The following is a 27,844-nucleotide window of genomic DNA, read 5'->3' as shown; positions in this document are numbered from 1 at the left end:
CCCATCAGTGTGCTGTATCCAGGAAACCCATCTCACATGCAAGGATACACAAAGGCTCAAAATAAAGGGATGGAGGAAGATTTACCAAGCTAATGGAAAGCAAAAAAAAGCAGGAGTTGCAATTCATCAAAATGGCAGTATCAAATTCACACATAACAATATTAACCCTAAATGTAAATGGACTAAATGCACCAATCAAAAGACACAGACTGGCAAATTGGATAAAAATCCAAAACCCATCAGTGTGCTGTATCCAGGAAACCCATCTCACATGCAAGGATACACAAAGGCTCAAAATAAAGGGATGGAGGAAGATTTACCAAGCTAATGGAAAGCAAAAAAAAGGAGGAGTTGCAATTCTCATCTCTGATAAAATAGACTTTAAAGCAACAAAGATCAAAAGAGACAAAGAAGGACATTACATAATGGTAAAAGGATCAATACAACAAGAAGAGCTAACGATCCTAAACATATATGGACCCAATGCAGGAGCACCCAGATACATAAGGCAAGTTCTTACAAAAGCCAAAATAGACAAATGGGACCTAATCAAACTCCACAGCTTCTGCACGGCAAAAGAAACAGTCACTAGAGTGGATCGGCAACCAACAGAATGGGAAAAAATTTTCGCAGTCTACCCATCTGACAAAGGGCTGATATCCAGAATTTACAAAGAACTCAATCAGATTTACAGGAAAAAAACAAACAAGCCCATTCAAAAGTGGGCAAAGGATATGAACAGACACTTTACGAAAGAAGACATATATGAGGCCAACAATCATATGAAAAAATGCCCATCGTCACTGGTCATCAGAGAGATGCAAATCAAAACCACATTGAGATACCATCTCATGCCAGTTAGAATGGCGATCATTAAAAAATCTGGAGACAACAGATGCTGGAGAGGATGTGGAGAAAAAGGAACACTTCTACACTGTTGGTGGGAGTGTAAATTAGTTCAACCATTGTGGAAGACAGTGTGGCGATTCCTCAAGGCCTTAGAAATAGAAATTCCATTTGACCCAGCAATCCCATTACTGGGTATATATCCAAAAGACTATAAATCGTTCTACTATAAGGACACATGTACACGAATGTTCATTGCAGCACTGTTTACAATAGCAAAGACCTGGAATCAACCCAAATGCCCATTGATAATAGACTGGATTGGAAAAATGTGGCACATATACACCATGGAATATTATGCAGCAATCAGAAATGATGAGTTTGTGTCGTTTGTAGGGACATGGATGAATCTGGAGAACATCATCCTCAGCAAACTGACACAAGAACAGAAAATGAAACACCGCATATTCTCACTCATAGGTGGGTGATGAAAAATGAGAACACATGGACACAGAAAGGGGAGTACTAAACACTGGGGTCTATTGGGGGGGAAAGGGGAGGGCCAGTGGGAGGGGGGGTGAGGAGGGATAGCCTGGGGAGAAATGCCAAATATGGGTGAAGGGGAGAAGAAAAGCAAAGCACACTGCCATGTGTGTACCTACGCAACTGTCTTGCATGCTATGCTCATGTACCCCAAAACCTAAAATCCAATAAAAAATTTAAAAAAATAAATAAATAAATAAATAATACTTTAATCAGTAAAAAAAAAAAATAATAATAATAATAATATTGCTTAACTTTATACAGAAAGGGCAACTTGGTACCAGGACGTAAGTTAATATAAGGAACAGGAAGACACCACACAAAGAACCAATTTTAAAATGATCTCTTCATTTTTAATTTCTTAAAAAGCACATTCATAGCACACTCCAAGAATGCCACACAGCAGTGGTTTGCTGCTCTTTGTCAGAATGTCAGAAAACAAAACAAAAAAAGTTCTAAATGCTAATGGTTTTAAAAATTAGTTCTCTGAAATTTCTGTAAAGCCAATATCACCAGTCATCTAAATCTTTATTTTGGAATAGTAAACCTTTCAAAAACATAATGAGCATCTACCCAAAATCACACTTCACTGAAATGCAATTAAAAGCTATCCAACAAAAACAAAAATAAATATTTTTCTAGAAAGAACATATTTGGCATTTTAACATAATGTTAAAAACAGCTTTCAAATGTGAAGGATGTCTAGATTTTTACTTTCTATTACCAGACAGAAGGTTTGGATCTTTAGTGGTTCCAATCTGATTTCAGTAATAGGAGGAATGATTACACTGAAGTTAATGAACCTCAGTCCTAACAAAGCCAATATACTTTCCGAGTACAGTGATTGCTTTTTTTAAAGTAGTGTCCAGTGCATACTAAAAACTATTAAAAAGTAAGGCCAGATAGCTCAAATTAGTTGGTTAATTTGGTATCCAAAATTTTTTTTTGGAGACAGAGTCTCACTCTGTCACCCAGGCTGGAGTGCAGTGGCATGATCTCGGCTCACTGCAACCTCTGCTTCCCAGGTTCAAGCAATTCTCCTGTCTCAGCCTCCTGAGAAGCTGGAATTATAGGCAAGAGCCACCAAACCCAGCTAATTTTTGTATTTTTAGTAGAGACGGGGTTTCACCACGTTGCCCAAGCTGGTCTTGAACTACTGACCCCAAGTGATCTGCCCGCCTTAACCTCCCAAAGTGCCGAGATTACAGATGTGGTCCACCGTGCCTGGCCCCTAAATGGCTTTATACATACTTTTCATCCTCTGATTCAGTATTTCTAATTATTTTGCTATATTTCTCTGAAAATCAATCAAGTACACAGTTTTAGTGAAATGTAAACTAAATTTTGCTTCATTAACTAAAATACGTCAAACATGGTTAAATCTTATATTCTGTCCTTCCAGATAATTTACATTTTTATGATAAATGTAGATCAGCCACACCATGAGTTATATCATAACCATTTTACCTAAATATAGAAAAAATGAAAGCTACACAGCTTAACCAAGCTAACTGGATAGTCAGAAAGCTGTTATATATTTATCTCTTTCAGAAACTTATGATGCCTTTTCTTAGATATAAGTATGGAAAAAGAATTCTGTTCATGATATATCAACAAAAATTACATTGCTTATGTCTATTTCTGTCAGCCATTCTGAAACCAGATTTCCATTTGTTCTACCCAATAAAGAACATATATTTTCCTTTAGAATAATGGCCACAGTCTGGAAACAAAATTGAGAAAGGCTAATGCTGGGCCAATAAAATCTTCAAGGAAAGACTCAACACTAAACAGGGAGGTGAATAAAGCAAATATGTTGTAATGAAACCCTCCCTTGTAAACACATCTGGCCTTTCCTCCCATATTTGGAAATGTTACCTAAGTTTAAAAAATTAATCAAGACATTTTACACCAAAAGTCACGTAAAATAAGGTCTATTTCAGCCAGATAACCTATAGCTGTTAAATAATTATATTTTCCTGTTCATAAGATGAGAGGTAGTGACATTTTATTCTCTCAGTGCTGAGCTAAAAATTCCACACATCTGGCACATGGGTTACAAGGGGGAAAAAGCACATAAGCACCATTGTCCACTCCTCATGTTTTGGTATTTCAGGTCACCCATAACTTCATTTGCTATTGGCAGCTGACAATCACTGGTGTGTGTGTTAACACTGAAGCAGTGGGTATCAGTGCTATTCATCATATGGTACTGGTGGGTCTCCATCATCTTTCAAAAATGAAGCAGCTTTCCTTCCATTCTTCTGAACGTGATCTTCATTCATTTTCTCCAAAGCTTCTATCTACAAAATTAATACATTGAATCCATTTGTCAAAATCCTACTTTTCAAAGAAGACATATTTTAGATTGTGCTAGTAACTTTTTTTTTTGGAGTCTATGTTGCCCAGGCTGGTCTAAAACTCCTGGGCTCAAGAGATCCTCCCACCTTGGCCGCCCAAAGTGTTGGGATAACAGGGATAACAAGAGTGAGCCACCATGCCTGAGTGGGCCAGTAATTTTTACTCTCTTACAAAGTGGGTTATTCCTAATGATTGTTTGAGTTAAAATTACTATAAACATTGTGTGTGTATGTGTGTGTGTGCATGTGTACACATATAGTCATATATATATATATGTATCTTTTTTACTTGATTATATTACAAGGGTCCAAATTACTATCTTTATGCAACTAGCAATTGGAATTAGCTATGTTTTAAAATGTATTCTATAAAACATTCAGGAAACAAGAAAAAGAAAATTCTACCATTCATCAAACAACAGTATCACTTACTTACTTACTGATCAACTGTATTGTGCTGGAGGCTGAATTTACCAACTTTCTGTTATTTCTTTCTAGCCTTAGGTGCCAACACAGCTTAACCAAACTCAAGTCATCCTGCAGAGTTCTGGAAAGACTCAGCAATCCCTCTCTGCTTTGGTATAATGTTGGGAATAATTAAATGCTATTTCACCTTTTAGATTTAGTTTAGTTTTAAGAGACTTTCTCTGGAGAAAGCTTTTTCATGGTTCTGTAGATCTGATATTATAATAACTGAGTAGTTCCAAGGATGGCCACTTCTAACTTTCTATGTTCAGTAAAGGGCAGGGACCACATGTTACTGCTTTTTGTATCACCTTCCTCATTCATTAAATAGGGGAAATAGGAGTCTACTGGAAACATGCAGTTTGCCCATCTTAACCAAATGGTGCCCTCTTTGAATAAATGTTTTGCTGTGTGTGTATTTTGAACTTTAAGTATAGGAAAAAACAAAAATAGGTCAGGCGCAGTGGCTCACACTTGTAATCCCAGCACTTTGGGAGGCTGAGGCGGGCAGATCTCTTGAGGCCAGTAGTTCAAGACCAGCCTGGCCAACATGGCAAAGCCCCGCTCTACCAAAAAGACAAAAATTAGCCAAGCATGGTGGCACACACATGTAATCCCAGCTACTCAGGAGGCTGAGGCAGGAAAATCACTTGAACCCAAGAGATGGAGGTTGCAGTGAGCCGAGATCACGCCACTGCATTCCAGCCTGGGTGACAAAACAAGGCTTGAAAAAAAGAAAGAAAAAAAAAAAAAACAAAAACATCTCAAGAAAAGAAAAATCTCAAATTAATTTTGTTTTGTGGGAAAGGGTGGATAAAACTAGCTCTGAGTTTCAGTTATCTCCTCTATGCAGTTCTGCATGACCAGCAAGGTGAAAAACAGCTGTTTCTCACATACCTCAGCTAAAAAATCAGCTTCATTATCTGCTGAGATGTTTAAGCCTGAAACAGCATTGAAGAGTTCCCGTTCACTAAGGGCTTCCTTGACTCCTCCTTTCTGGAAAAACTAGTAAGGAAATACAAGAACGTCAGTAAGAAGTACTAGCAAGGTTCTCTTATAAACTAAAAACAGGAAGAAGCATATTTATAAAAAGACACCACTACATTCCTTCCCTCATTTTTCCACCATCGATCTTTCTAATTCCAAGCTGGACTATTCTCAGGTTCTAGTTGCTTTTCATCCTCTCACATATCCACTCTGCCTCTGGATTTAGTTCATCTCACTGCACCTCCTATAGCTATAAAAATTAGTGGTATATATAAAACCACTTGGCATTGCTTTGAATATGTAAAGAGAATGAATACTTTCACTAAACTCCATGAATTAAAAATTTCAAGCAGGCTCAGAGGTTATTTCCAATATGAAGTTATTCTGTGCTTTAGAAAAATCATTCCTATCCAAATCTACTGCCAACAATTCATTTCCCTTAGAAATGCCAAACAAGTATGATCCAACCCTGTGCTTACTGAATTTTACCTTCCCCTATATACACACACACACACACACACACACACACACACACACACACATTTATATATATAAATAAAATAAACTAACCTTTTAGTTATTATCTACCTAATCTTTTTACCCTTCTTCACAGTGACAGTCATCAGACACGTCCCACAGTAGAGTCTGTCCCTCTTTTAATGGTAAAAATGGCAGCAAGCATGCAGGCACACTATATACCAGCTTCTGTTTAACCACTACGCACACATTAAATTTCTACTTGACTATTTAAATACAAGGAGCCAAAACACTCACTTATTCCCTTGAACTTTTTTTTTTTTCTGAGATGGAGCCTTGCTGTTGCCCAGGCTGGCTGGAGTGCAGTGGCATGTTCTTGGCTCACCACAACCTCCGCCTCCCAGGTTCAAGCGAGTCTCCTGCCTCAGCCTCCCGAGTAACTGGGATTACAGGCACTTGACACCATGCTGGGCTAATTTTGTATTTTTAGTAGAGATGAGGCTTTACCACATTTGCCAGGCTGTTCTTGACCTCCTGACATCAAGTGATCCACCCACCTCGGCCTCCCAAAGTGATGAAATTACAGGCATGAGCCACCGTGCCTTGAACATTTTACCTAACTGTGAGACATGGAATCAAATTCTTGCAAAATGAAATTTGACAAATTGATCTTTATATCCTTGTCCTTGTCCTGAAAGCAGCCAGTATCCCTTCCTTCAATTTCTAAGAATATGGTCCTCTTACTTATCTTAGGAATGAGAAAAATATATGCAGCTGTTACATTCAACAAAAAAAGGCATATTGGTTTACACATTTACCTGCGAGACATTCCTGCAGTCCCGGAACAAGAACTCCAGGCCATGAGGATGGGTAGGTTCTACTGACTGACTGACATCAATCAACCAGACCTATTTCAATACAGAACACAGACTCATGTATTTACATTTAAAAATTTACTTAAAGTAATAAAATCTGAACACTAACCAAATGTTCTCCTCACCTTTCCAGCATGCCACAGCATGTTGTACTCACTGAGGTCAGCATGGACAAGTGTACATTCATTATATAACTGCCGCATCAACTGTGAAGAGGTAAGGCTCACATTAGGAAATGAATAAACTAAGTGGCATTATATAGTTATATTATTGATGATGGCACACCCCCACTTTTATAGTAGAAATCAACATTAATGCATTTGTTTGCCAGCCTTAATAGTATTAAATAGGAAAGGTTCATCATTATTTCATCTCTTCCCCAGTGACCCCACCTCCCAGAGGCCACAGAAACATACTTGATTTTCCTTTCAATGTTTTCCTTTGGAGGCAAAGTGGATCACCGTTCTAGTTATATCTTTAAAAATTAATTTGGATTAACATTTCCATATTTACATCAACTGCTGCATTACATGACAGCTTCATGCAGAGACTGCATAAAGTAGCACATTAAGTTTCTCCGAAAACACAGGGGGATAATGGCAGTATTAGGAGTATTTTCTCAACCTAGAAGGTCCTCAGATTGAATTCAGTTGCTATTTCAAAGCATGTAGTTTCCTCGAGATTCCCGACACATGCCTTCCAACTTAACATCTGCACTCCCTACTATTTTCAGTTTCCATCATCACATTCTTATGATGAGACCAAACCTGTTTCCTTTCCTTCTCTGTTAAAGCTATTAACATTCAATGGCCGAGTGCAGTGGCTCACACCAGTAATCCTAGCACTCTGGGAGGCTTGAGCCCAGGAGTTCGAGACCAATCTTGGCAACATTGTGAGACCCTGCCTCTTATTTGAAAACAAAAACAAATACAAAAAACCATAACATTCAAGACAGCACACAAACTAATGAGGTACTTTATCTGCTAAATGTAGTAACAGCAAATTTTATTTAATGAAGTTTTGTGAAATATAGCTTCATGTACTATGTCACTAATCCTAGCAATAAAGACTTCCCTGGTTAAGTCTGTGAGTTTTCTAAAATTATTTAAGACACACACATATTGATATAAAAACAACTCTTCAGTGTTAACATTCCTTCACGAACTTCTTGTTTTTGTTACAGCACCTTGAAATAGCACTATTTTAGGAACTTGGTTTGTTTTTTTAAAGAGATAGGGTCTTGCTCTATATCTCGCCCAAGCTGGAGTGCAGTGGCACAATCATAGCTCACTGCTGCCTTAAATTCCTGGGTGCAAGTGATCCTCCCACCTTAGACTCCTGAGTAGCTGGGACTACAGGTGTGTGCCACCATGCACAGCCAATTTTTAATTTTTTAAAACAGAGTCTCGCTTTGTCGCCCAAGCTGGAGTGCAGTGGCACGATCTCGGCTCACTGCTGCAACCTCCACCTCCCTGGTTCAAGCAATTCCCCTGCCTCAGCCTCATGAGTAGCTGGAATCCCAAGTGCATGCCACCACGACCAGCTATTATTTCTGCATTTTTAGTAGAGAAGGGGTTTCGCCATGTTGCCCAGACTGATCTCAAACTCCTGGGCTCGAGTGATCCTCCCGCCTAGGCCTCCCAAAGTTCTAGATTACAGGCGCAAGCCACCATGCCTGGCTTCTTTAAGGACATTTTTTTAAAGTTTAGAGGAAATATTTTTTAAAGGCAGTGCGTAAATGCTTTTAGAAGGACAACTTACGTGAAGAGTTTGATAGTAGGCTTCTTTCATTTCTTCACTATTGAGCTTTACTTCTTTTAATTTAGGAGCTGGAACTTGATCATGGCCAATAAAAGACATAACTAAAATGTGTTTCTTGAGTAGTACAACTGTTGGACAAGGAATTCCAGCTCTCTGCATTCTATACAGAAAGAAATGATTAAGAATATACAGATCAGAAGGAGAAAATATGTCATTTATTCAATAAATATCTAATCAGGGCCTGCAATGAGCTGGCACTATGTTCTACCCTGGTGGTGTGGGAATACAAAGACAATAAAACACAGCCTCTGCCTGTAGGGAGCTCATGGACTGATGGAAATGACAGACAAGTAAAGAGACAAATACAATGCAGCGTGACATATGCACTGGCAGAGGTATGGGTAGGAGCTACAGGAGCACCGCACCAAGGATGGCTTATTCGAAGAAGAGATGGGGAACAGGAATTAGCCAGATGAAGACAGTGCCAGGAAATGCAGGGAGGTGTTCAAGAGCACAGTCCATTTGGGGAATGTATATCAATTAACATAGCTGGGTCTGTGAGTAGCAGGCAGGGCAACGTGGGCTGAGGCTACAAAGATAGGCAAGCTCCACTACAGAAAACTGTTAAAGAATTTTAAGAAAGGCAGGAATCTCAGCAGTATAGAAAAGAGATTGGAGAACAGCAAGACCTTCTAGACAATGATTCTACCTGGAATTTATTTATTTTTATTTTTTGAGACAATGTCTCATTATGTTTCTTGGGCTGGTTTTGAACTCCTAGGTTCAAGCAATCCTCCCATCTCACCCTCCCAAGTAGCTGGGAGTACATGTGCATATCATGCCTGGCTTTTTTAGTAAGGAACTCTCAGTAGAGGAATTTTGTAACTAATATATATAAGTAATTACTTTTGAAAGCAAATATCTTTAGAAAAGAACAAACTAAAATTAAGCTTTCAAAAGATTAAAATAATGGAAAAGTTTTTAATGAGAAGGATTATTACTGAATTTCTTGGTTGATAAATTATCTGACAGAAAATAAATTACTTAGAAAATTCAGATACAAGTATAAAAACTAAAACAAAATGTAATTTGATTGGTAAGAACTTACTCCCACAAAATTAAACTAAATGTAATAAACATTTTCTAAAACAAAAAAGAAGCCTTTTTTTAATACAAAGCCTAATTGGATGCTGGAAGTTTTACTTCTTAATAAAAGCAATTTAAAAATGGCATTTAGATACGTGATAAAATGTCTAAGGCAGAAAATACCCCAATTTCCCTCAAGTTTTACTGAGGAAAGAAAAAAGAAAATGGCTTTTTCATCCTAAAAGGATGAATTCAGGTTATACACCTGGCCTTTATTTCCATAAATGAATTTAGAAGCAAGCATGGATTTTTTTATCCTAATGCAAAAAGGTATTTACCCAAGATGATGTCTACCACAGTATTTTCTTTACCTTGTGAGATTGTGCATTTCTTTTTCTGCCCACATGCGGATGATCTTACGTGGATTTAGTTTACTGAAGCGATCTTTAAACCTGAAATCATCTTTAATATATTTGTCACGATTCTTAAACTCATTAAGGGTTGTTTTAAATACCTTGATGGCACATTCTGTAGGTATAACTTTACTATCTTCCTTTTCATCCTCCATGCTAAGTGGAATAAAAAAAATAAGTCAGTATAAGTTGCCAGCTCACAAGAACAACAATTTCAAAATAAAGATTCTGTAACACTAAATTAGATCTACCTTCTCTCAGTGTCAAGTCTGGTTTTTTAAAGTTAGGTTTTGGATCTTAATAAAGCCTTAGGTTTTGGTTTGATTTTTTAAATAAAACATACTTACAAATAAATTGTCAACCAATTTTCAACCATCCGTAACATAATGTTCTTTACTTAATGACTATGGAATCAAGCTTGAGATACAATGAAGACATACACACTTGAAAATACGCTAGTCTCTCTGATATGTTCAGGAGCAAAATTCAATAAAAACATAAATAAAACAGCTTTTAAAAAAATAACTCTTTCACTCCCAGCAGACATAAATGTGAGTAAAAGGGTTCCTGCCCCATGAGTCTACAAGAAGTGGCAGCAGAGAATGAAAGAAGTACATGAATAGGAAAGTTCCCTTTTCACTGGAAAGGTCAGGCAAGGCTGCAAGGCTTCATGGCACAAGTGCCATCTGAAACAAACAGGACAATGGGTAGGATTTGAACAGCATGAACAAAAGCAGAGGCAGGAAACCACAGGACATGTCTGATGAACAACAAACACTATAGTTAAGGCTTGGCTGGAGAAAGAATGAAAAAAGTGGAGCTAAAGGATGGGACAGAGGTGCATCTGTGAAGAGCCTAGACAAACTGCTGGAGGTGGTGGGGAATTGTGAGGGCTTCTGAGTGTGGCTCTCTCAAATGCGCACTTCATGAAGATCAAAATAATTATACTGTCAGCATGGAAAGGCTCAGGGAGAGGCCACAGGTGTGGGGTCGACTCAGGATGCTATTGGCAATAGTCCCCCAGTAGTGAGCTTCAGTCTTGATGGTGGCAGTGGGAATGAAAAGGTGGATGGAATGAGAAACAATATTAATATTTACCTTTAGATATCTGATAGGATCTTAATCTGGGAAAGAAAGGAACTGTATTTCCAAAGGACAGACTCTGAATCAAACTACCCACCTCCTTCTGTACCATATTCTCCCGGCCGACTCCTCTCCCATTTAGTCTCAAAAGGTTAAAGTCCTTCACCTGGTTCTAAGAAACCTCCCTTCTCTTCCTGGGCAATTTCATTTAGCCCCATGGCTCTAAATATCATCTCGATACAGATAACTCCCACATTTCTAACCCAGTCCTGACTTTCCCTAGAACTTCAGGCCCATTTATCCAACTCCTACATGCCGTCACCTAGAAGTCTACCAGGCAACTCAAATTTAACATGCCCAAAACAATTCATGCTGAGTTCTCACTCCACCCTTCCCCAGGCTCTCACCTCATTAAATGGCACCACCGTCAGCTGCTCTTACCCCATCTATCCTCTTATACCCACATCCAATCCAACAGCATGTGCTGTTCCCTCTACCTTCAAAACACACCAGTGCTCTCCTACTCTTCACTTCCACTGCCACTCTCCTTAGTCCATACCTTCACCATTTCCCACTTACACTACAATATTTTAACTGATCTTACTACTTCTCTTCTCCTCCTGTAATTCATTTTCCACAGAGCAATCTTTTGAAAATAAGAATCAACTCATAGCTTTGATTCCCAGAGCAGTTAAAGATCTGACTCCTTACCCTGGCCTAATCAATCCTACCTGGTCCAGCCTGTGCTTACTCCTCCAGCCCTCTCTCCTGTTCACATCCTAGCTCCAGGCAGACTGGGTTTCTTACGCTCCCTCAAAGATGCTTTGTACCTGTCCTAAGGCATTAGCACTAGCTGCTCTCTAGTTCAAAATGCCCATCCACCTGATCTTTGATGTATCCTAGATGTGTCATTTGCATGTCACTTCACTGGAGAAGCCTTTCCTGTCCTACTAATAAAGCTAGTCAGCCTGTTACTATGACATCATCCTATTTTAACTATCCGCATAGCACATATCTGATATTTTTTGTTTATTATTGTCATGGAGGACGGTTGAGGAAAGGGGGAAGCACATTCCATTAGGGTAGAGACCTTCCTTGTGCCATTCATTATTGTATCCCTAGTACCTAGAAGAGTACCTGGTACATGACAGCTGCTCAACTATTTAGTTAACAGATGACACAGTTTTCAGGGAGACAGATTACAGACTCTATTGAGAGAAGAAATCTCTAATAACTTAAAAGACATTATGGCAGAATAGGCTAGATTTTGAGATAAGCTCCTTGTTACTGGCCTAGTTTAATCACATAGGTGAGGCCTTAGCAAAAATACCATACAAGAAACTCCTTCCTTGGACTCTAGGGTCAAATCCAATTTATAAGATTTACCTTGTCATTCTCCTACTACAAAAATATCATGTTTCTTAGCAAATAACACATCCCTCTGCCTGGCTTTTAAGGTCCTCCTCACCAATTTCCAGTTTACTTACACAGCTTTACTTCCTACTACCCTCTAAACATATACCTTCTTAATCTTCTCAGTGCCTAAACGTCAGCCCTCCCACCCTTAGCCTTTTTCTTAAAGAATGAAACATTACAGATGACGCTGAAGTTCCCTCTGATTACCATTCCCCATCTCAACTCACCAAAGGCACTAACTAGCATAAATGCTATATTTCTAGCATTTCTAGTCTCTTTCAAAAGATAATATATAAGTATCGACAAGCATTTATAAAGTAAACATCTCTCTATGTAATTTTCTGTATGACAACAAATTTAAATAGATGATATACTGTATCTATATTCTGCAACTAGCTTTTTATACTCAACACTGGATTTTTTTTAACCTATTTTTTGAATCCAGACTGAGATCCAATTTCACTGGTATCTTCCCTGAATGTACCTGGCAATTATTGTGTTAATTTTCTATTCCTATCCCATAAGAGGTCTCGTTTGTCTAACTGTGCACTCTATTATATAATTCTCTTTCATTGACCATAATGGTTCTTACTGGAATGTTCTCCTTTTCACTAAAGCTTAAGCTCTTTGAGAGTAAGAAACATGTCTTATATTTTATCCCCTGATTAGCACAAATTACTGTTTGAATAATTGTTGATTGACTGACCAATCTGAGAGTGATAGAGACCAGAGCTTTGGGCTGGGGACAGTGGATCACGCCTCTAATCCCATCACTTGGGAGGCTGAGGCAGGCAGATCATGAGGTCAGGAGTTCGAGACCAGCCTGGCCAACAGGGTAAAATGAAACCCTGCCTCAACTAAAAATACAAAAATTAGCCAGGTGGTGGGAGCCTGTAATCCCACCTACTCGGGAGGCTAAGGCAGGAGAATCCTTTGAACCTGGGAAATCAGGTTGCAGTAGACCGAGATCATGCCACTGCACTCCAGCTTGGGCGACAAAGCAAGACTCAAGTTCAAAAAAAAAAAAAAAAAAAAGAAGAGGAAAAGAAGCTTATACTGTTGGCGACAGTATAAATTGGTGAACCTTCTTATAAGGCAATTAGGCAATATCTACCAACATTCAGAATGTACACAACCTGCAGATCTGACCAGTAAGGAAAATTACCTTTCCTCTATTTAAAGATAAACACAAATTAAAAATTTTGGCCTTTAGGATGACATACAAGAAAACGTTTTCTAAATTTTAAAGAAATTTTTAAGTAAAAAAAAAAAAAAATCAAGAAATATGCTTGCTACAATAACCAGCTCAGGGGCCCAAACAGTGAGCAAAATCAGAGACTCTCCATTCATTGAGGGCTTCCACTATTTAACAAAAAGGGGAAAAATGCATACTAGTCTTCGCCCCAGCAATTTCATTGTTAGAACCTTAGCTAAAGGATATATTTGCAAAAGCATACCAAGATATATGTACGATGATACTCCCATAAAGGAATTTACACAATGGAATGTACTATTTTAAAAATGGGTGTGGCATAAGCTAGAATATAGATTATGTAAGACCCTGAATGTAGAATATAATCTCTTTTGTATAAACAAAATAAAAAATATATGGTAAAAAAAATTTCTGGAAGACTAAAACCTGTGTATAGCAGTTACCTCAGTAGAAAAGACCTACGGGGTGAGGATAGGCAATATGAAAGCTACTTTTCATTTAATTCGTTTCTGTAGTGTTAATTTACCACCATGAGTAATCTCTCACTTTAAAATAAACTGTACAATTTAAAAATATTTGTCTGGTCTTTGAACCTTCATTCGAGATTTGCAAAGAGAAAAAGAAAGCTTAACGTAAGGAAGAAATAAATGATCATTATGGTTATTACCAGATATTATCAAATATGGTCTCTTTTATCCCCCCCAAAAATCCTAGAAGGTGAAATTCAGTTTTTAAATGAGTTTTAGTAACTTGTTCCAGATAGCTTGAAAAATGTAAGCTCAAATGTTTTGTCCTAACATTCATTTTTATCCTATTCATTTTGGGATTTAACAGTATAATTTGATAAATAACTATACGTATATGTCTTATCTAAAAAGAAAGACTAGTTAAGTAGTTAAGAAAACAAAAGAAAAGGATTTGACCAATAAACACTTAAATCCTCTTAAGTACACAATAAATAACTTCTAAACTTAAAAAAAAACTGGAACAATTTCTGTAATCTATCTTAACATTTTTGTAAATGGTGTTAAGATAAAGGAATAGCTGAGATGGTACATTGCAGGTTGGGTTCAATGGTGAGTAACCAGATGATCTAATGTTCCTGGCTTAAGGACAGTCTCTAAACAGGCTCCACTTAAAAAATATTTCCCTTCCCATGTCATTCTTTACCTAAGCCCTTGTGACAAAAGAAGGTGTTTAAAAATGTAAAATGGCATAAAACAATCAAATAAGAAATTTTTTATAATGCTTGCATTATAAAATGAGTTTTGGGTCAAACCCAGGTCCAGGTTCTTTGCCCCATACACTTTCCTGTATAATATAGTATAATTACAACAGTGTAGAAAATAATATATGCGGCTGGGCATGGCGGCTCATGCCTATAATCACAGCACTTGGGGAGGTGGAGGCGGGTGGATTACCTGAGTCAGGAGTTTGAGACCAGCCTGACCAATATGATGAAACCCCATCTCTACTAAAAAAATTCAAAAATTAGCCGGGCACGGTGGCATACACCTGTAATCCCAGCTACTCGGGAGGCTGAGAAAGAAGAATCACTTGAACCTGGGAAGTAGAGGCTGCAGTAAGCCGAGATCCCGTCATTGCACTCCAGCCTGGGCAAGAAGAGTGAAACTCCATCTCAAAAAAGAAAGAAAATAATACATGCACTAAAAAAACTGGATGAGTCTACCCAAAATTATTAATGATTATCTCTGTGTGGTAGTAACAGGATGTGCTTTTCTTTATATATTCCTATAGTACCTAGACTTTCTACAGTTTACACTTTAAAAATTAAAATTACTCTGCTTGCCATGCAGCATTATCTGATTCTCTGTAAATCCATTAATCTTGAGGAGAAGAGACTAAGCTTTTTTTCATATGATGGTATCATATTTTGTTCATTTACCTCCCTCCATATGCATGAAAGACAACAGATTCCTTTCCTGTGCTAATACAGCCAGTGATTGTCTCCAGCATTCCAGAGTTCACCATTTTATACATAAGTAAACGTGTCTTAGGATCAACTGCTTTTTCCTGCAAGAGATAAAGCACTGTAAGTGAAAATAACTGCTAATCACAAAACATTTTCTGAGCCACTTCAAATATTTTTTTTTTTTTTGAGATGGAGTCTTGCTCTTGTTGCCCAGGCTGGAGTGCAATGGCACAATTTTAGCTCACTGCATCCTCCACCTCCCAGGTTCAAGCAATTCTCCTGCCTCAGCCTCCTGAGTAGCTGGTATTACAGGTGCCTGCCACCATGCCTGGCTAATTTTTGTATTTTTAGTAGACAAGGGATTTTACCATGTTGGCCAGGCTGGTCTTGAACTCCTGACCTCTTGATCCACCCGCCTCAGTCTCCTAAAGTCTGAGATTATAGGTGTGAGCCACCAAGCCCAGCCTAATATCTTTTTTTGAGAGAGAGAGAGAGAGAGAGAGAGAGAGAGAGAGACAGGGTCTCACTCTGTGGTCCAGGATGGAATGCAGTGACATGATTATGGCTCACTGCAGCATTGAATTCCTGGACTCAAGTTAAAGTGATCCTCCCACCTCAGCCTCCCAAGTAGCTGGGACTACAAGTGCATACACCATGCTGGATGCCCAGCTAATTTTTACTATTTTTGCAGAAACAGGGTCTCCTAGGGCTTTCCAATGTTGCCCAGGCTGGTCTCGAACTCCTGGGCTCAAGCAAGCCTTCCACCTTGGCCTCCCAAAGTGCTGGGAGCCACATCACCTGGCTTATTTACATCGCGCTTTTTTTTTTTTTTTTGAGTCAGGGTCTTCCTCTGTCACCCAGTCTACAGTACAGTGGTACAAACATGGTTCACTGCAGCCTTGACTTCTTGGGCTTGAGTGATCCTTCTACCTCAGCCTCCCAAGTAACTGGGACCACAGGTGTGTGCCACAATGCCCAGCTAATTTTTTTCGTAGAGCTGGGGGTCATTATGTTGCCCGGGCTATTCTCGCACTCCTTGGCTCAAGTAATTCTCCTGTCTCTGTCTCCCAAAGTAGTGGGATTACGGGTGGGTGCACAGTGCCTGGCTTTATTTACATCTTTAATTTGAAAAGCCAATCTCATAAAAAATATCAAACATGGAGTTTTTTTTCTTCCCCCAAGTTTTCAAATATGAATCTTCCTAGTAAAAAAGAAAAAAAAGTCTATAAATCCTTACTGCTGTTGAATGCTCCTTTTTTTCATGTAGGCGGGCACTTCGACGTTCTTCTGAGTAGGCATGTTGTTTTAAAGCATTGAAAACATGGTTTGATAGTTTTAAATCCATTCCAATTCCATCCCCTACCTGAAACTCAGGTGCAAACTGCCAAAAAGAAGAATTAGCATCTAAATACTTTAAAATAGGGACAGTAAAACAACAACAAAAAACAAACGAGTAGTCTAATTTCTTACTCAACAGATGATCATACTAGAAAAGCAGAACTCATAGCTGCTATAGAGAAAAAATTAACTCATAGAAAAAGGAGCAATATTATTTAAGATATTACAACCCAAAGGAAGGCATTTATTATATGCATAGAAAACATCTCATCACATCCAAAACTAAGGTACAACTTTTGGCATATGAGTTGTACCTTGCTTTTAGCCAAAGGACAAAATATTGTACTGTGAAGGCTACACCAAATCTTACCAAATACAATTTTGTAATTATCTGTGAAGAGTGGGTTGTTAATAGCAGACTATGTCCACACCGTGACAATTATGTTCTGGAACTGTGCAATTCAGTTAGGTAGCCACTAGCCACACTTGGATATTTAAGTTAATTAAATTAAAAATTCATTTCCTCCATTATACCACCCAAATTTCAAGTCCTCAGTAGCAAATGTGGCTACCATATTGAACAACACAAATATAGAACATTTCCATTACCACAGAAAGTTCTACTGGACAGAACTATTCTAGAATCAGACCTGGAATATTTCTAGAAATGATATCCTTTAACATGTTTACTTAACAAACATTTGTGCTTTAAAATTTAAATCTTTAATATATTATATTAACCATGATATTTATAAAGGATTTGGAATGCTATGTATATATTTTTGAGATGGACTCTCACTCTGTCACCCAGACTAGAGTGCGATGGTGTGGTCTCGGCTTACTATAACCTCCGCCTCCTGGGTTCAAGCGATTCTCCTGCCTCAGCCTTCCGAGCAGCTGGGATTACAGGCATGTACCATTAGGCCCTGCTAATTTTTTGTATGTTTAGTAGAAATGGGGTTTCACCATGTTAGCCAGCCTGGTCTCAAACTCCTGAACTCGTGATTCACCTGCCTCGGCCTCTCAAAGTGCTGGGATTATAGGCGTGAGCTCGGCCTAGAATGCTATTTTTAAAAATTACACATTACTTCTGATTTCGCACAGGTAGTTCAGGCACAAGATAATAAATTCAAAAAGCACAAAAGGTGATATGGTGAAAAATATTTCTCCCTCCCATTCATATTCCCCCATCACCACTGTTCTGTTTTTTTGGGTAGGTATGCTATTTTATAGAAATATGCTGAAGAATAAATGTTATTTTTATAATAACTATTAATTTTAGAATCAATGTGCGTCAAATTAGTTTTTCAATGCTGCTACAGAATTTTATTCTGAGGTACTTTGTATTTTCATTAATGTCTCAGTTTCCATGATATTGCTGTATTATTATCTTAAAATATCTTTAGAAAGGAAGAAAGGTATTTTTAGAAATCTAAGATATTATATTTAGAATCAGTCCTGTTTTTAAAACATATTCAAACAAAACTCTAAATTCAGAGATAGATACTTTCTGTAACTTACATTTTCCATTCTTGCTGTATTCTTTCTCCCACATACTACTTCGTCATGTTTGGTGGTGATATCTTTTCCTTTTCCAATAAAGCCCTTTTTGGGAGTGGGAACCGGTTTTGCTAAAGGCATTAAAACAAGCCAGGTATATAAAAATAGCAAAGACTATATTGCTGCATTCAATGTTGTCTGAAAAGCCATTTGAATCTAAGAGTAAATTACCAAATGAGATTCAAAGAAAAATAGAAAACTAAAAGAGTTCATTGGAAAAATTAGTCTTCCTATACCTCTATTCTGCTGCCCCCAGAAAATAAAAGCTTTGGTACCTGGTCTGTAGGGATCATCACGAGTATCCTGCCAGTCAACCTCATCTTCAGAGCTATCGCTGTCTTCATAAGGATGCACTTTTCGATAATTTTCAAAGGAAATGGAAACTTAAAAAGCAAAAATAGTTGAAAATTTACTTAGGAGCACATTATGAGTGTTTTCTACACTCAATGGAGTTGTCACAATAAGGTTATAGTACCTTTGCTATCTCCATTGAATTTTTTTTCTTCACGCCTAAGCTGTGCGTCATATTCTCTGTCAAATTCCATCTGTAGCATCTGAGCCAGCATAAGGTCACTGGAAGTATCAATGTTTTCTCCAGTAATAAATGGTCCTTCAGCAACACTATTCAAAATAAGGCAATATATACTAATATAATGTGCTTAAGTTAACAGAGGTTGCCAATTATGAGAGTAAGAGCTGCCTTTTCCACGTTAAAATTGAACAATGGGAAAGAACTCTACCAAACCATCATCTTCTCCTGCACAGCTAGCCTTAAGACCAATGGCATGCACCTGTGGGAGTACCAACTTGGATTAAGAGAGCTGGGAGAGAAAGCTAAAGGTTCTATAATAAAATCCAAACTGAGATCTAGAATTCATTTGTTCTGAATGAAAGTCTGGATGTTTCATTTATCCATAATGAAAGAACAGATACATATTCATGAAAATATAAACTATAAACACTTGATTAAATCTGTACCTCATCTAGTTCAACTGTGGCATTAACATGAAATAACCAAAACCCACAGAAACAGTGGTTTGTCCAAGATAACAGTGAAAACCAATGCAGACTCTGGACCAAAATTCAAATATCAGTGGACTCTCAGCATGGTGCTTTCTTCTGTGCTGCTTTTTCCTAACCACTTGTCATGACAATTACTCATCAGATCCTAAAAGTTTGCTATAATAAGTTGCTACATAAAGTGTTTTGTGAATTTTACTTACGCAACTTCAGGAAAAACAGCAGCTTCTTCTTCTAACTGCAATTCTTTGGCCAGCTGTTCACTCATTACATCAGCCAAAGAACAAGATATTGTATTTTGAGGGATAGCCCACGGACACTATTAAAAGTGAAAAAAGAACAGCTCAATTAATCATAATGAAATATAGTACCTCTCATTTTACAAAGAAGGTTATCTTTGAGAATTAAACTATGTAGTTAAAAACCAAAAATGAACAATTAGCTCTTTGCAGAAATCGTCTCAAAAGGAAAAATATCTCCCAGGTCAAATTTATTCAAGGATAAATATAAACTAAAACATCCCAAAGCACTTTCTAGCCTGCTAAGAGGGTATATCCTTAAAGCTGAGGGGAAGCATCATGTTTTTATAGCATCCCCCCAGCAGCCAATACGTTAATGTAATTCCTCTTGTTCCAATTCCTTGCTCACCAAGCTACTTTCTGTTTATAATCTGATTTCCCAAGTAGATTGTCTTACAGGAGTAGACTATACCAACTAGCACGATTTGAAGCCTAATGAAAAGTTATATCTCATTTTAATGCTGAGCCATCGAAGTATACAAATTATGTCAGCCCTTCTCAAGACATCTTAGAATGTGCTAAAAACAAAAACAGGCCAGGCGTGGTGGCTCAGGCCTGTAATCCTAGCATTTCGGGAGGCCAACACAGGCAGATCACTGAGGTCAGGAGTTCTAGATCAGCCTGGCCAACATGGTGAAACCCCATATCTACCAAAAATACAAAAAAATTAGCTGGGTGTGGTGGTGCGTGCCTGTAGTCCCAGTTACTCAGGAGACTGAGGCATGAGAATCACCCTAGCAGGTTAAGGTTGCAGTGAGCCAAGATTACGCCACTGCACTCCAGCCTGGGTGACAGAGTGAGACCCCCTGCCATACATATACACACAAAAAGCAAGAACAATCAACAAAAATTTTAGTTTTTATTTTATCTCTTTCCTTTTTTTTGGAGACAGAGTCTCCTCTGTCACCCAGGCTGAAGTGCTGTGGTGTGATCTTGGCTCACTGCAACCTCCATCTTCCCAGGTTTAAGCAAATCTCCTGCCTTAGCCTCCTGAGTAGTTGGGATTACAGGTGTGAGCTACCATGTCCACTAATTTTTGTATTTTTAGTACAGATAGGGTTTTGCCATGTTGTCCAGGCTGGTATCGAATTCCTAACCTCAGGTGATCTGCCTGCCTCAGCCTTCCAAAATCCTGGGATTACAGGTGTGAGCCACCATACCCAGCCCTAAAATTTTATTTCTGAACTTTAGAAGCTGAGAAACAGGCTCTTAAAACAATACCAACACAGCACAGTAATATTCTCTCAGATCCAGCTGGCCTTCCTCAGTGACATACCACTGCCTCAGCTTTCTTGAAATCAAACTGTAGGTTTATTTCAAATTCATAATTTTTGAGGGAGCAAGATGCTTTCCCCAGCAGCAGCAAATGATTATATTTTATAGCCTAGTGATTAAGACCTTTAATATTAAGATGTCTAAGCATCTCCTGAACTTGCCCAGTTCTTTCCATCCCTCTTCCATAATTCTACTCCAAGGTATCCCATTCACTGGGTTACTTTCAGCGCATCCTAACGAATCCTTCTGCTCTCAATCTTGCTAGTGTCCATTCTCCACACCATAACACAATTGTTCTAAAATGCAGATGTGATTAGTTCCATCTCCTTACTCAAAATCTCTTTTATTCTTTCCCATTGCTTTTAGGATGAAGTCCAAACTCATTCCTTACCTACTACTGAGTATCTAATTTAGAATATAGCATAAAATGATATCTGTGTTAGCCACAAAATTATTTGATCGAGTTCAGCCAGTGCCGGCCCTCTAGTTGGTCTAAAGACTTGTTTGTTGCATGACACTCAGAGACAACTGGGCAAGTGACCTTTGTTGAGGTTCCACATTATTGACATTCAGGAATTTACTTGGCTCAGGCTGTTTGGGTGGAGCACCTTAAGGATGACAAATGATAACTATATTTATGCCTGAGTGAATGAGAATCAAGTTTTATCTAGTCTCACCCTGAGATTGAGGAAATACACTTGGCATCTGGCACACACCCACAAACACTATCGCAGAACCGTTCCAGCCTTCTATAAGGCCAGACTTGGAGAGAAGAGTCTTCCTGAAGGTCTGGTGTGACTCTCATTCACTCAGAGCTTATGTGTAATTGAGTGGAGAACTCTCCTGGTAAGGATTTTAAGGTCTAGAATCTTGAAGCTTTCTCTAATCTGGAGAATATAACTAACTTTTTGGCCTCACGACTCTGCTGACTTCATCCTCTAGGTAGAAAATACAATGGTGTTTAGCCTAGAAATGTTTCATCTGATCAGTTTTATAGTCCAGGTTCCAAAAGGCAGATGACCATCTATCTCAGAATTCTCAATCACATTTGGCAATGACTAACAGTTTCATAACAGACAACATTTGAATATTCACTATATTTAAGTCATTTAGTTAAATACACATAACTTACATAGATTACTTAAATCACACAACAATTGAGTAGCTGCAATCCATCCCCATTTTATGGATTTTAAAACTGAAATACATAAAGGCTTTTCTTTTAACCCAAGAGGAGCTCTGAACCAGGCAGTAGGATGCCAGGCTGCACTCTCAGCATTTTGCTATACAGCTTCCCCATCACCTCATCCTGGAATGAGAAGCCAACTGCCCTACCGCCTGCAATAGAAAATCCAAATTCCCCACCCTGGGAAACACAGCAAGACCTCATCTCCACAGAAAATTTTAAAACTAGCTGGGCACAGTGGCAAATGCCTGTAGTCCCAGCTACTCAGGAGACTGAAGTACGAGGATCATTTGAGCCCTATAATTGTGCCACTGCACTCCAGCCTGGGTGACAGAGTAAGACCCTATCTCTAAATAAATAAATAAAATCCAAATTCCTCAGCAAGGAATGCCCTTTACAACTTGCCCTGATTTAGCTTTCCAATCTCAACCCTCATCTATTCTACACTCTACTAACACTAACTATATGCCAAAGATGGCATACTTAGGCCTTGCACGGTGGCTCATGTCTGTAATCCTAGCACTCTGGAAGGCTGAGGCTGGCAGATCACCTGAGGTCAGGAGTTTGAGACCAGTCTGGTCAACATGGCAAAACACCATCTCTACTAAAAATATAAAAATTAGCTGGGAGTGGTGGCGGGCGCCTGTAGTTCCAGCTACTTGGGAGGCTGAGGCAGCAGAATCACTTGAACCTGGGAGGCAGAGGTTGCAGTGAGCTGAGACTGTGTCACTTTACTCTAGCCTGGGAGACAGAGCAAGACTGTCTCAAAAACAAAAAAAAATGGCATACTTTCCCCCCTGCATACCTTCACACATTCCTTTCTCTACCGTTGGTTTTTCTCCCTTCTGTATTTACACCAATTAAATGTCACCTCCTCTATTCGGCTGTCTTAATGTTACCAAAGTTGGATCCTTTCCTTTGTGTTCCCATAGCAATATGCAAACACTGTTAATGCAGGACTGATCACTGTATTAGGGTTAATGCATTAGCCACAATAGAGCATGACCCTTAGAAGGGTAGAATCTTCTCATCCATCTTCAGAGCCCAGCACAGAGCTTCAGACATTAAGAGGCATTCCAGTATTCCCTGAGCAGTATGTGCCAAAAGCAAACACTGCAATGACTGGCTGCAGAGGTCTGATGCCTTTCTACATCCCTACTACTCTAATGCCCTTTCCCCCATCATGGAAAGTCTGCCCTTTTGCCTGCTCACTTGTGAAGCTTCAAGTCTTTTGCCATTTGTCAATTAATTCTGCTAAGGTATTAAACAAAGTATTAGCTGACAATGTCTCAAAAAAGGCAAAAATGACAGGCAGGAATTTTGTTATTTTGAGGCAGAGATTGACCTACTCACAGATACACTGGATCAGAAAGGGAAACATGTAGAGACCTCTAACAGCACCAAGGTACCCTCATGCACACGCCTGCTGACCCTAGACTCTAGAGACTACACTACCCTGTGCCAGCTCAACTGGTCCACCTCACACTGAGGCAATTTCCTTGGGTGAGGGAAATAAGTAAAGATTTCAGAAAGGCTGTCACTCCTATACTTGGAAATCAAACCCGAACTCTTCAAGACCACAGTTAAAAGCCCTGCATACACCTTTCCCAGGCTGTGAGAGGGACAGCTTCTGGGATGGGGGAAGATCCCCTGGGCTTTCCCTATAGACAGAAGCAGTTCGTTATCCCAAATGCTCCGAAAATTTACTGCAGGCTCCTCCTATGAACAGGTACCACAGACTGTATGTAAGGGAATCCTCTGTTATCTGTGACTCCAGTAAACCGCTCTTGGTAAAAAATATAATGAGATGAGGGAAAGTCCCTCTATAATCTTGCTCTGTCCTAGCTATCCAAAGTCATTTCCTACTATTCCACTCATCAACACAAACTTCCTACTGTGTCACAATCTGATGCGGCACCCCATATAATCCTTTCCAGTTAGCAATTGTTCTTCAAAGGACATTCATCAAGCTTTTAACCAGCCTCTTGGTTTTTTCTTTCCTGTGGCTAAATAACCCTAAGACCCACCCTGTTTTCCTCTCCTTTACAAAACTGCCACCACTGAACTCTGTTCCTTGGGGTTCTTCCCTACTACTGCATTCTCCCCCACCTGGCTGGCTGCACATTAGAGGGGAATTATCTCCCTTTCCTTCCACCTCCTATATCATTTTTTAAAAAGAGTTATTGCAGATAAGTATGGGTAAAGCATCAAGTAAAATTAAAAACAACAGTCAGCTTGGTGAAATTAAGTAAAATTAAAAACAACGGTGGCTCGTGCCTGTAATACTAGCACTTTGGGAGGCCGAGGCAGGCAGATTGCTTGAGCTCAGGAGTTCAAGACCAGCCTGGGCAACATGGTGAAACCCCGTTTCTACAAAAATACAAAAAAAAAAAAAAAAAAAAAAAATTAGCCAGGCGTGGTGATACACACCTGTAGTCTTAGCTACTCTGGATGTTAAGGCATGAGAATTGCTTGAGCCCAAGAGGCAGAGGTTGTAGTGAGCCAAGATTGTACCACTGCACTCCAGACTGGGCAACAGAGCGAGACTCTGTCAGAAAGAAGAAAAAGAAAAAGAAAAGAAAAGAAAGGAAAGGAAAAGAGAGAGAGAGAGAGAAAGAAAGAAAGAAAGAAAGGAAGAAAGAAAAGAAAAGAAAGAAAACAAACCAGCAAAAATGAAAGAGGCACACAGTAACAAAAATTCAGTCCTCTACTGGAAGCAAGTCAAGAGAACCATAACCTACAGGAAGGTCCCCTTTCTAACCATGCAGCTAGAAGACATAAAAGACATAATATAAACAGAATATTTAAGTAAGTAATTTTTCAACTCAAGACAAGTGTCTCTGAAAAAAAAAAATGATCTGGGTCTACATAACAACGGTAATCCATTTAAAGAAAAATCTCAGTTTTAGAATAGTCTTACTTTACAGAAAAAAAACTGCCAAGACAGTACAGTGATCCCAAATACTACACACTCAGTTTCTCCAAACTGAGTGTTATAATAGTAACACCTTGCATTAGTATTATACATTTGTCACAATTAATAAACCAATATTGACACATTATTATTATTAATTGAAGTCCAAACTCTATTCAGATTTCCTTAGTTTTTTGCTCTAACATCCTTTTTCCTTTCCAGGATCCAATTCAGAACACCACATTACATTAAGTTGTCACGTATCCTTAAGCTCCTCTTAGGCTGTGAGTTTCTCAGACTTTCCTTATTTTTTATAACTTTGACACTTTTGAGGAGTACTGCTAATTCTTTTTTTTTTTTTTTTTTTTTTACACAACTCTATCAACAGAGCTACACACTTCCTCACTTTTGCTTAGAGTTTGCCAATCCTCCCTTCTTGGATTTCCCCTAAAATTATTTGACTGTAATAGTAGTTCAGTGGCCGGGTGTGGTGGCTCACGTCTGTAATCCCAGCACTTTGGGAGGCCAAGGAGGTCGGGAGTTCAAGACCAGCCTGGCCAACATAGTGAAACCCCATCTCTACTAAAAATACAAAAAAGTTAACTGGGCATGGTGGCACATGCCTGTAATCCCAGCTACTCCGAAGGCTGAGGCAGGAGAATCACTTGAACCCAGAAGGCGGAGCTTGTGATGAGCTGAGATCATGCCATTGCATTCCAGCCTGGGCAACAAGAGTGAAACTCTATCTTAAAGAAAAAAAAAAGTAATTCAGCATTTTGTAACTTGTACCCTGGTACCCTGGGAGAAGGATCCCCAAGACCCACTCGGAGGGTCTATGAAGTCAAAATTTTCACAAAAGTAATAAGACATTCTTTGTCTTTTTAACTCTCCAAAGAGTGTGGCATTTTCCAGAGTCTTCATAAACAAATAAAAATAAAAAAGAGAGAAAGAAAAAGTCCTAACAAAAAAGTTTTGAGAATCTTTCCATTTTTCAAAACCCTCCTCAAATCTTCACCTCTTCCATGTAGGCTTCTGTCATCACTCTGGTTTTCCACAAGGTTAGAGAAAAAAAAGGATTAATGATAGCACTTTCAGCCTCTTTCTAATTGTTTTGCCTCTTAAAACACTGTCCTCCCAATAGAGAGCACCTATAAATCCGAGGAGCATTTTTTGTTGCACAATAAAAATGGGATTTTATAGTTCTGTTGATGTACACTTAAGTAAAAATATGACTGTTAAATATTTTATACTGAATTAGTTCTGTAAGTGAAATTTGTTCTGAAATTAGGATGTATTATGAATAGAGTTTGTCTCATTTGACATTTTTACCAGACTTTGTTAATGCTTAACCGAAGGACTTTAATATATAGAGTATATATTTATAATATTAGTCTCTGTCTACTGATTTCATGCTTTTATGTCTACTAATCTTGACCTTGTAAACAAGGCCTTAAGGAAAAACACACAAAATAACATGCAGATGTAACCACATTTGCCAATGCAGTACCTCAGATTCTTCCAACAGTTGTATGAGAGCTTTTATAAAATTAACCTTCCCTTACTTAATAGCTAATTATTGACCTCTTTTCCTGTTAAGACCTGGCCTGAAGAACTAGTAAGTTTCACAGGTAACCTTTTAAATGGGAATAAATATCCTGTGTTAGAATGTAAAGAACAATTATGAAGCTAGAAAAGCTAGATTCTTTCACAACCTTAATTTGTGAAACACAAAATCCCAATGGAAGCCCTCTGCTCTCAAGCAGACCCTCTATAAAGTGGCAGAAAAGCATTTTCATCCATATAATCAAAGTATGAAAAGGGCCTGCCTGGAAACCAGAAACCAAATGTGAAATAAACGTTTTTAGTTTGTCATTCTATGAAAAAGTTTAAACGTCAAATCCTAGGCAGATAATAAAAATTCATAACCACTTTACAGTCCGTGGTGTGCACTTGAATATTAGCATCGAGGGAGGAGGGTGCGCCTGGGTTTTATCTTTTACTACTTCAAAAACAAGTAAGTTCCAAACTGGGATAACCACACTTGTCAAATTAAGGAAATAGCTTCCTAAACCAACTTTCTATCTGGCTGGCTGTGTATTCGGCTGACTCAACTTGGCCAGTGAAAAACAAGATCGTGCTTGTTTCCCCTCTAGTGTCAGCGTGTGTAAGCCAGTCCTGCTCAGATACATGCTACGGTGATTCAGGAGAGAGAGCTGAAGAAATAGAGAGCCCTAACTACTCAAGGTGGCCTTTGGGAACCCCAGCCGCCCTCCACCCCTCTTTCCGCTCCCCCCATCCGCGGGGCTGTGAAAAGAGGGGTGCTCCCTTTCCGCACCTCTCTTTCCACAGACCGGCGGCCAGTGCCCCCCTTGCCGAGGTCGGCGGGGTCCAGCCCCAGAACCTCCCGAGTCGCCCACCAAGGCGCCCTCCCCGGGCCTTCCGAGAGAACCAGCCGGGGTGACCAACGCAGGTGTACTCCAACTTCGTCTGCCACTTACCTTGCTGGGTCCCCAGGCCGCTGCCGGCCCGGGCTCAGGCGATGCCACTCCTACCAGATCCATTGGGGGATGAAGGCAGCGACAGAAACAGAGCAGAGAGGTGGCAGGACGGGAAGCAGGCTCCGCTGAGGAGACAGGCGGGGCAGGGGCGACTGGCTGCTGGTGCCGGAGCGGAGGTGACAGATGGCGGCAGCGGCGGCCGCGTCCGGAACTGGATCGCTCCTCTTCCGCCCAATTCGCGGGGACAGTCGCTTCCGATTGGCCGCCCGCCCCTAGCTCCACCTTAAGGCACCTTT

At 39.2% G+C, this 27,844-nt stretch overlaps 1 protein-coding gene across 1 annotated transcript; it reads right to left on the bottom strand.

Moving 5' to 3' along the window:
• Positions 1–1,720: 1,720 nt before the first annotated feature.
• RIOK3 (RIO kinase 3) lies at positions 1,721–27,766 on the bottom strand. The gene is made up of 13 exons (XM_002757118.5): positions 27,549–27,766; positions 19,580–19,695; positions 18,832–18,977; positions 18,632–18,739; positions 18,318–18,427; positions 16,696–16,839; positions 15,432–15,559; positions 9,772–9,969; positions 8,315–8,474; positions 6,679–6,759; positions 6,497–6,586; positions 5,112–5,219; positions 1,721–3,692 (listed from the first exon to the last, which is right to left on the bottom strand). The coding sequence occupies exons 1-13, from the start codon at positions 27,609–27,611 to the stop codon at positions 3,585–3,587; spliced, it is 1,560 nt and encodes a 519-aa protein (XP_002757164.2). The 5' UTR covers positions 27,612–27,766; the 3' UTR covers positions 1,721–3,584.
• Between the last annotated feature and the right edge of the window lie 78 nt (positions 27,767–27,844).

This window comes from Callithrix jacchus, chromosome 13, assembly GCF_049354715.1.
Source record: "Callithrix jacchus isolate 240 chromosome 13, calJac240_pri, whole genome shotgun sequence".
In the NCBI taxonomy this organism is placed as follows: domain Eukaryota; kingdom Metazoa; phylum Chordata; class Mammalia; order Primates; family Cebidae; genus Callithrix; species Callithrix jacchus.
Note: the sequence above shows the minus strand (reverse complement) of the source record. Positions and strands in the feature narration are given on the sequence as shown.